This window comes from Hydra vulgaris, chromosome 01 (assembly GCF_038396675.1).
Source record: "Hydra vulgaris chromosome 01, alternate assembly HydraT2T_AEP".
Taxonomy (NCBI): Eukaryota; Metazoa; Cnidaria; class Hydrozoa; order Anthoathecata; family Hydridae; genus Hydra; species Hydra vulgaris.
In genome coordinates this window covers 70,760,001-70,770,598 of record NC_088920.1, presented here as the reverse complement: position 1 = coordinate 70,770,598, position 10,598 = coordinate 70,760,001, and the positions used below count along the sequence as shown (strand labels likewise).

General features: G+C 28.4%; 1 protein-coding gene across 1 annotated transcript in view; it reads left to right on the top strand.

Moving 5' to 3' along the window:
* Positions 1 to 2,955: 2,955 nt before the first annotated feature.
* Positions 2,956 to 10,598, top strand: part of LOC136075563 (uncharacterized) — a 13,882-nt gene continuing 6,239 nt past the window's right edge. Inside the window, exons 1-2 of the mRNA XM_065789075.1 lie at positions 2,956 to 3,245; positions 3,353 to 3,420. Coding sequence (XP_065645147.1) covers positions 3,375 to 3,420 — 46 coding nt within the window. The 5' untranslated portion in view covers positions 2,956 to 3,245; positions 3,353 to 3,374. The remainder of the gene's footprint in view (positions 3,246 to 3,352; positions 3,421 to 10,598) is intronic.

Sequence of the window (10,598 nt, the reverse complement as noted above, 5' to 3'; positions counted from 1 at the left end):
AGAACTTAAAGCAAATTTTAGAGTTGCATTGATTTGAAAGTGTTGCTTTTACTGCAGCAGTGGACATTAGGGTCAACTGCATCCACATATTCCCGCTCTTAGTGTGAAACTTCAAAGAAAAATTTTGTAAACCAAGATATGATAGAACAATTAAGGACACTTGGGAGGATTAGTTCCAATGCCAATAAATATCAGAACGATCTCATTCGTTGTGTTCATTCAAAAAAATCAAAGCTCTCGGCAGCAAGCTACAAAAGTTACATGAACCTCCCTCTACTTGGTCTTCGAGATGAAACAAAAATACTTTATAATTTGCTAATAATGGAATTGCATATGGTTCTAGGAATTACCAATAGACTATTTCATCATTTGATAAGTATCCTTTGCAAAACCAATTCTAGTTCTTTGAAAGCTATTGACTGGTTAAACAAATTAAGCATCTACACGCTACTAATTCATGGAGGAGAATTTAATGGAAATCAATGTAGGTAGTGTTAGGTCTCCTAAACAATGCTGAGGTCCTAGAAGAACTGCTTGCAAATTCCAAAAATGGAATTGAAGGAGAAAAACTTCTTTCTGCATTTAAAACATTCGATGCAGTCAGACAGGCATGCTTTGTAAATGTCTTTAAACCCTCTTATAGAGATTCTATACTTTCTTTTGAGAGTGCATACAATTTTCTTTGGAATACCAATTAAACCAAAAGTTCATGATGTCATCAAGCACATACCTGAGTTTATTGACAATCAGTCTGAAAAGCATGATATTAACCAGCAAAGACTTCCTACAAATCTACGAAAATAATTTTCAATAGGTTTTGGAGTGAGCGAGCATCCGAATCAGTTCATTCAGATTTTAGTCGGTTATGGGAAACAGGTGCTTGAAAAAGAAATTTCGTTCATCCAGAGTACAGCAACAAACTAAATAATTGTATAATTGGGTATTGCTAAAGGCATCTCTAAAAGTCGATAGTGAAAAACTAGTCAAAATTTGTAACTTCGTTGAAAATAAAAAACCGTGTTAAAATAATAACAAATTTCAAATTTTTGATGTAAAGCTATTAAGTTTTTTGGTAGTGTTCTATTTTAAAATTATCTCTGGGTAACTAATATTTAAGATAACATTATATTGTTCTTTGTATATGAGTCTGATTTGGGTTATTAATGAAAATTAAAAAAAAATATTTGAATTCTAAATAGCCCAGAACATTTTTTTCAAAATAAAGCAGCCAAAAAAATATAGTTTTTTCAAGGATTTTGATAGAAATACTAAAATGACTATAACTTTCTTGGACGTTGCAAAAAAATTTTCAAAATTTTAAAAAATCATGTTCATGCATATACCTAAGACCTCGTGCAAAAATTTTCCAAGGAAATTTTTTTCACCTTATTTGTAATTCCATGCTTATGTGTAATATATACTTCTTCAGGTGTCCTTTGAGAAGTTCTTTGTTTTCCAGGTGGGGAAATAAAGGTAATCCTATAGACAGCACACTCACTAGTACTATTAAAAACTTTTTCAGCCATAATTGATGAATAAGAAGGAAATTTAGTATAGCAGCCACAATCGTATGTTTTTGCCTTATATGACTTTGCCTTATTCTTCCAGTATATGCCTCTGAAACAAAATTTATGAAAGAACTTGATTTAACTGATCAAGGAGCTTCATTGTATTGTGACGCTTGTACTCAGACCATGTTACACTTTGCAGTTCTAAATCTTTTTGTGTTTCTATAAAAATATCACAGCAGTCAAATATTCCTAACAGACTATTTTTAAAACAATCAGTGTGGTTTAAGCAAACCTTTTATTTGTCTGGAAAGTAAGCAAATAATTTAAAACATTGTGATATGCTTATTTTTTAACCGGTACCAAGAGAAAGATAAAATCTGTCAACTAGGTCGTTGCTTAAAAGTCGAAGAAATAATTTCACCGGATAAGTGAAAATTCATCTTGTAAACATAATTCTTTGCATCAACAACGTTTTTTTGGTGTCTTTTTGTTCGGGTTTTTTTAGATTCCAGTTTTGTAATTAAATAGAAAATGCTAAAAACAATCACGAAATGTTTGTATAAAAGCTACATTTCTTGTCAATTGTTAATAACTGTTTGTAGGCTTTACAATTTAATTTTAGTAACTTTTCAATAGCTTATTTTAATTATTATAATTAAACGAAATTATTTTTTTTACATATGTGTAATGATAACAATCGAACAACACGAAAAAGTAAATAGCGTTTTAATTATGTGAAAGCCGCTAAGTACTGCGTAAAAATTTACGGTAAGTATACTGTTTTTTATTATAACCCCTTAAAGCCAGTTTAAAAAATCTAAGCAACTTGAACTTCACTGCTCGCAACTTAGAAATCTTCGGTATGCTCATATTTCCTATACCTATATATGAGCACCTCATATTGTGCTCATATACCCGAATCTATCCTATAGAAGATTTTCACTATATTCTTTTAGGGGTCGTTCATAACGGACGTCATTCAGAATTTAAATACTAGCAAAAGTAGAAGTTTATTAGCTCTCATCCGCTGTGATTTTCATTGAACATAAAGCGCATTAATACTCTAAAAATCTCTGCCCACGACAGCCAACATTCTCCTCCTTCTTTCCATTAGTTAAACTTAACGTGGCGTTTTTTATGGATAACCAGAGACGATTTTGTGGATTTTACCTTTTTTTTTTTTTTTTAAGAAGCCAGTTGGTACTTTTTGAGGATTCACCCCCTCCCCTCCCTCATTTTATTCGTAGAATCGCCTCTGTGGATAACGACTTACATAAAGTCAATAACCAACTCTAAAACTTAATATAGTAAATCATTTACACGTGATTATTAACAATGTAATTTACATAACTCTTAGTTGAAGTGTCAAATTTCGCATCATGAGTTTTTCACCTTTAATGGTAAAAATGTTCATCATTGTTTTATGAAAAGTCAAACATGCATTGTATTTTCGACAAATAAAAACATCTAAACAAACAAGGCTTTGCCTTCAGATATTAAATACTTCATGTAATTTTATTTTTCAAAGTTGAAAACGTTTACTTCAAATAAACTCAAATGTTAAAAACGTATATGATAATAAGTATAGTTATAAAGTTTTTGGTGCACATACCTAATTGTTTGTGAAGATTAAAGTTTTTGGTGCACATACCTAATTGTTTGTGAAGATTAAAGTTTTTGGTGCACATACCTAATTGTTTGTGAAGATTAAAAAGAAGTTTGTTTTTATTTTGTGTGAGTTAATATTATCTAATATTTAGATTTTTGTATAGTTTTTATAGCTGTTAAGTTTATTCGAACTAATTTGATAACATTTATTAATAGTTTATATCATTTTTTAGCACAACTGCGTTTCAAAACTAAATGAAACCAAATCAAGAAGATTGTCATAAAAACAGCTGTTTTATGGGTAATTTTTTAAATAAACGCCCGTTTTTTTAATAATATGTTTCAATGATGCTTTCATTTATCAGTAGTAGTAGTATAAATTGTTGCCGGCATCGTTAATGCTCGTGAAAGCAATCGTTTTAAGTCTATACGTTTCATGTTGATCAGTACTGTATACTTTATTTTAGCACAGCTGTTGTTCAAACTTACTAATTAAAAATTGTTAATGACTTTGATGAAATTGAAGTGACTAAAAAAAGTAGTAAACGCCATTATTAATAACAAAGATACAAATGATGAACATAAAACTGTGAATGTATAATATGACATAATAAAAAAATACCTTTACATCTCAACAAATTTTTGGCATAAAAAAAAGTAAAAAAAAAAAGAAAAAGGAAAGTTTTTTACTACTTTTTAATAAATGTAGAAAATACTTTTACATAATACGTGAAATATTTTCGAAGTCTGATTTGGACCTCTTTGTTGAAATGACTAGTAGAAGTATCTTCGGCATATTCGTGTAGATCAGACACGAATAAAATGTTACAAAACATGCAAAAAGTTAGCAATAATATTTATACAAAAGTTTATGTGGACATATAAATCAAATTAGCGGTATTTTGAAGTTGGGAAGATCATTTCTAGTCAAATTTAGATTTTAAGAACGTATTTTATAGTAGGTAAACAATAGGCGCGCTATTGTTTACCTACTATACTTTAGGTAGAAACTGTTTTTACGTGGAACATTTTAATTAAATCTAACTTAGAGAGAATTTAGGTTTAATTCAATATATCATTTATATATATTTAAATTTAAAATTTAATTAACTCAGTATATAATTTTTTTTTCTTATATATACATATTTCTTATTTTTTTTTTTAATGTTTTATATATTTACAATCAAGACATATTACATTTGAAAAAATTGGCCAGAGCAAGAAGAAGACATTGACAGATTTATCAACAAATATTTTGTGTAAAAGATAACTACATCTGTCCAACACAGAGACTGAATCCACTAGAGTATAAAACACTTCTGCCAGCCACCGATCTTTAGCCTGAGTAAGTCGCTCAACTTCTGTTGCATCGAAGTCCAGTCGTTTCTTTCTGCCAGTCCTATTCTCATCAAATATTTGCTGTTCAAGCTGAGCTTCAGTTGCAACTTTAACAGTAGATAAAATAGCATTTTGGTCAGCACTGTCCCTTGATACTTGAAGCTTTTCCAGCGATACATCGACAGACATTATAGCAAACAAAAAATCAAGTGTTTTTTCTTGAAGAATTTTATTTAGGGGACCCAAGATAGTAAAAATTTCTTTGAAGAGACATAAAGTCACAATTGTTTCATATGACTGAAATCGGGATAAAAGACTTTGTGCTTCACTTCGAATATACATTTTAAGTTCCATGTCATTTGAAATTTGTTCAAGGCAATCGATTACTGCCTGGTATAGTGTCAGCAGTTGGTCGGTAGCATTTTGTAAGGCACTGAAACGAACGCTTTGGGTAGCAGCCAGTTCAATAGATTGATTCACATCCTCAAGAAAAGATTTGCACTTCTCAAAAATATTATTTCGTTTCCTTGAGTTTCCGTATAGAAAAGTCTTTAGTTTCTGCACATTACCAGGCTTGTTTTCTGTTCCAAAAAAGTGAACAGAAACAACAGAAGATTTTGCACAAACTTTCATAACCAGATTTGTTCCATAAATTCCGCAATAAATATTTGTTGCCATGGAAGAACACTGCTTCAAATGTGTTACAACTCCTTTGTTTATTCCTTGCATATTGCTTGCACCATCAAAAGACATACCTATACACTTTTAAGTATCTGCGTTAACTGATTTGATTTCATCTTTGATTTTTTCACTTTTTCCTTCACCAGTTGTTGTTCCAGTTTCAACCATTGAAATCAGATGTTCCTTTAAAACGGCCTCTTCTGCAGCAAGCGTAACATAACGTAATACAATAGAAGTTTGCTCGTAGAGTGTAATATCATTGTTGCCATCATCTGATGTTGAAAAGAATACTGAGTTATTTACCTCTTCTGAAATACATTTCTTGACTATCTGTGTCATAGTATGAATTAGCTTGTTTTGTGTATATTTGAAAGAAGCGTAATTCTAGCAGCCCTTCCAGTAGATTGTTTTTGAGTACTGTGAACATTTGAAAGTTTTTCATTCAGCTCATCATACTGACTGAGTAAATTTAACAACTTTAGAAATTTAACCGCGCCACATTGAAAGATTTCACTTTTTTCAGAGTCATTGTAAAAATTGGCTTCTTCATTTCCACGTAAAGAAATACTCTATGCGATCAAATACCGAATAGCATCAATAACTCGTGTTAGGTATTGATGTAGTTTCTCCGCTTCTTTACGTTTCATGTTCAGATGTCTCGTGGTTTCAATATTTAATATTTTATCTATTGTGGAGTCTGATAATGCATGGACCATAGCTTCAGCAGCATTTCTATGGTTTTTCTGGGTGCAATGCTTTGTTATGATGTGACGTAAGTTTGACCAATTATCAAACCCATCACGTAAAAAATTTCTGTCCTCTCTTGATCCAAAGCATGAACAAGCAATAGTAGAGAGTAAGTTAGCCATGACTTTTTCTTCACAACTTCAATGTTATTAATTTTAACTGATTCAGTGTGATACTTAGATAACCTTGAATGTTTTGTTGGCTGATTTGGCCCTAATACATTAAATTGCTTTTTATCAATCGTCTTTGCATTTTTTAACTCTAGAAATTTTGCTGGATTATTTTCAGTGACATTTACAACGTTATCTGGTTACTTCTAAATAATCTTCAATGGTAAAGCCACTGAATAATCTTTATTGGTCCGCCGCTAAATAATCTTTATTGGTCCGCCGCTGCATATTTATCAATGTAAAGCAAATGAATTCATGGATTTTATATATTTATTGTTTTGAACTTTTCAATAACAATTTTCTCTTTTTTTTTTATTGATGGGATGGTTAATTTCAGATAAAGAGGAGACATTGTTTAATCGTTCTTCACTAAAATGGTTGTTTTCGGGATTCTTTTAGTTTAACAATACATCTGCCTCTACCTTCTTTTGTTTCAGTCGCCATACATATCGTTCTCTTCTTTTTTTTAGCCTAGATGTTCGTTGTTCTGCTGATTCATTTGCTCTAGCTCGAAATTTCCGTTCTCTTTCTCGAGCAAGACAATCGATAATATTCAGTTTCCAGATTCTTTTTTATATTTAGCTTTCTTCTTTATATTTCTACGTTTATAAGATATTTTTTTTATTTATTTACTTTAGAAACATTAATTATTATTTTTAATTACTATTTATAAATAAAGTATTAAAACGTTACTTACTTTTTTACAGTATAAAATCTATCAATTTCAGGTCAACAACGTTTTTTGTTATTATTATTCATCATCGGTTTTATTTATTTACGCTAAACAAAGTTTGTTGTTTTTTGTTTCTTTTAATTACTTTTCTTAACGATTTCTTTTATTTGCGCTAAACTAAAGTTTAGCGTATTTCTTTTATTATTACCGCTGACAAAGTATTTGTTTTGAGCGGACACCAAACAAACAAACAAACAAACAAACCGACGTGAAAGCAAGTTAAATTAAATGTTGTAAAAAATGCCCTGATAGAAACTTATAGAACTGAAATAAATTTTTTCTGTTTAAGGATTGGGGGCCCAGTTTCCTGAGCCAGATTAAGGGCACAGTACAAGTCCTCGTACCCTCGTACTCCTCGTACCCTCGTTCTGGGCCACCACGTCTCTGGTCCAACAACATATGTGGAGTAGTGCAAGATCAACTGCACACTTTTTTCCAAGATCATCTGTATTTTTCTTTTATTCTAATAACATCTGTTCACTATCATCTGAAAATTCAATGACCCCAAACAACATCTTTAGAAAAGATGTAAATTTTTTTTTTTTTTTTTTTTTTTTTTTTGTTCTTCATTACAATATTTATTACAATTTAAAAAAAAAAAAACTTTATTACAATAATAAAAGTTAACAAGTCAAGATATCGTTAAGAAATAAATAATAAAAATAAATGTAAAGAAGGTAGATACTCAAAGAAGACCATCAGGTCTTGTCATAGAGAAACCGCTATTGAAAATATTTGAACGTTTTTTTATTCTTGTTATTTATTTATTTTTGTTCAATTTTTTTTATTACAAAATTAAATTTAATTATAAAAGTATATAAAGTCCATAATATAATATTATAAATAAAAATAAAAATAAACATACAATATTACAATAGAAGAGTTCTAAAACTTAAAAACTAAAACATGTTTTTAATTGCTTGTGGATAAAAAAACAAACAAAAAAATAAATAGAAAAGAATATACATTAAATATATACATATACTAATAGAGATAAGGGATTTTCAAAAATTTAAATATTCAAAAGTAGATTATTATATTTTCAGTTGAAAAAATGAGTTTTTTAAGATTTTGTTTAAAAGAATCAAAATTACATTCTTGAGAAAAATCTTTAGAAGTATTTAAAACTATATTATTCCATAAAAATTGAACTTTACTCATTTTTAAAGAGCTTTTTTTTCTAAACACAATTAGTTAAATATATCTTAGAAATAACAATTTTGCATATAAACCGATTTGAAAAAAACAACATTCTTTATCATAAACAATTTGGTTTTTGCAGTAACCATTCACGGAAAATGCAGTAATTGATCTTGCCAGCCAAATTTTAAATGATTTTGACAACAACAGTTACACACTCGGAATTTTTCTAGATCTATCAAATGCATTTGATACAGTCAACCACAAGATTCTTTGTTATAAACTACGCAATTATGGAGTAGTTTACTCCAACTTAAAGTGGCTGCAATGTTATTTACAAAATCGTAAACAAGGATTACTATATGACTTAACATGTGCCCCATTTGAATCAATAAGGATCAATACTTATACCTTTGCTGTTTTTAATTTACATTAATGATATTTATTTGTCTTTAAAAATACTTAATTATATTATTTTTGCTGATGACACTAATGTTTTCTTTTCTGACTCAAATTTAAAAAATATTTTTGTAAACACAGTAAACACAGAAATAATGTAATAATAATTGTAAATATAGAAATAATATATCTTAATGAGTGGTTTATAGCAAATAAACTTTTATTAAATATTGAAAAAACGAAATAGAACCTTCCACTTAAATTACCTGAATTAACAATTAACAATATTAAAATAAAAAGATTATTTTCAATAAAAATACACAGGATAATTTTCAATGAACATTTAAATTGGAAAAGCCAAGTAAAGCTAGTCGAGAACAAAGTTTCAAAGACTCTGGGGATTATGTACAAGACAAAACATCTTTTATATAAATTATATTTAGAAAATTTATACTTTTCATTTATACATAGTCATATTAACTATTGTAATATTGCCTGGGTAAACAATTATTCATCTTTCCTAAAAAATTAATTACACAAAACAAAAGCAAGCAAGTCGATTAGTTTTGGGCGCTGATAGATACGAAAGTGCCGAGCCGTTATTCAAGGAAATAAATGCTCTAAACGTAAACGAACTAAATATATACCATAACTTGTTATTTATGTTTAAACTTCAAAATGAAATGATTTCACAATATTTTTTAAAAGTTTCATTCGAATTAATCATAAATATGAAACCAGACACTCAATGAGTAATTACTGCATCCCACTAACATCACTCAAAAAATCTGACTTCTCGACTTTATGCCGGGGATCACGCTTGTGGAATTCGGTTCTTGACGAAAATATGAAAAAAATAAAATCTATTGATACATTTAGAAGAACTATAAAAAAACACTTACTAAATTTAAACATAACGTACGTTCTATCATTTATTTTTAATTTATTTTATTCATTTTTAGTATTGTGTTGAATATGTATACGCATATGTACCGATATGTAATTTTTTTTTTTTTTAATATTGTATACCAATATGTACTGATTTGTAATTTTTATTTGTTATTTTTAATAATTTTTTTCAATTTTTTTTTCTTTTTTTCTTTCTTTTTTAACTTTAAATTCTTTTTAAACCTTTAAAATTTTTTTCAAACTTATTAATTTCACTCTTTTATATAATATTGGAAGATATAAAATTTTATTGTATTTTCCTGTATTTCACGAAGGGGCTTGATGATAAGACAATTTGACTTCTACCTGCCCCAGTCAGCTTGTAGTTATATACATTTGTTTAAATTTATAGATAATATTGTAAAATGTGTAAAATGACGAAATAAATAATAATAAAAAAATATAGTTTTCTTGAGAATTCCATCTCGTAGCACATTCTCACATCTTTCCCTAAAATATATTCTATTATGTATACTGACAATACTAACAGATTTTAAAGTTAGAAGGGGTGACTGTTTTGCCAACCAAGCCCAAAAAAAAACTTTTTTCCTGACTAAACCTAAAAAAAAAAAAAGAAGTCCTCGGTAGCTGACATTTGCTAACTGCGAACAATAGATCCAAATTTTCCGACTCTGGATACTAACTTGTTGTTTAATCACTCCAATCAAAATACTCTGCTTAAAACTAAGAACTTCAAATTCAAAAATTTAATCTCTGGTTCAAAGCAAATAAATTTTGTTTTTTCTTATACTTTTATTATAAGAAAACCTGTGTAAAATATAATTACGTTATATAAACATGCTTATAAATAAATAAATAACAATGAGATTTTGACCATATATTTAAATACTTTTCGTAATAAACACGTATTTGTCTTTTTTATTGCAATACTTTTATTGTATTTCTTATTATAAAGAGATGTATTTATTTTGTATATATATATATTTATATATTGTATTTACATAATATTTGCTCTTTTATTGATTCTGTCCATAAGATCTGAATTTTTTTTATTACATATAAGTTTATTACATATGTATTTTTATTACATTTGGGTTCTTCTTCAGATTTATATATTTAGTTTATATATAAAATTTTATATAAATATAAAAAATTTTTTATAGCGCGAAAGTTCTTTTTATATAGCAATTTCTATAGAAATTAATAGACATTCTATAGAAATTTTATCGAATTCTATCGAATTTCTATAGACCATATGTTCAAAAAGTTTATAGAAATTCTATAAAACTTTTTTTCCTGGAATATGTGCGACAGTGGCATTTTAAGAAATTGGCAAAAGTCTAACCAGCTTGAAAACATTTT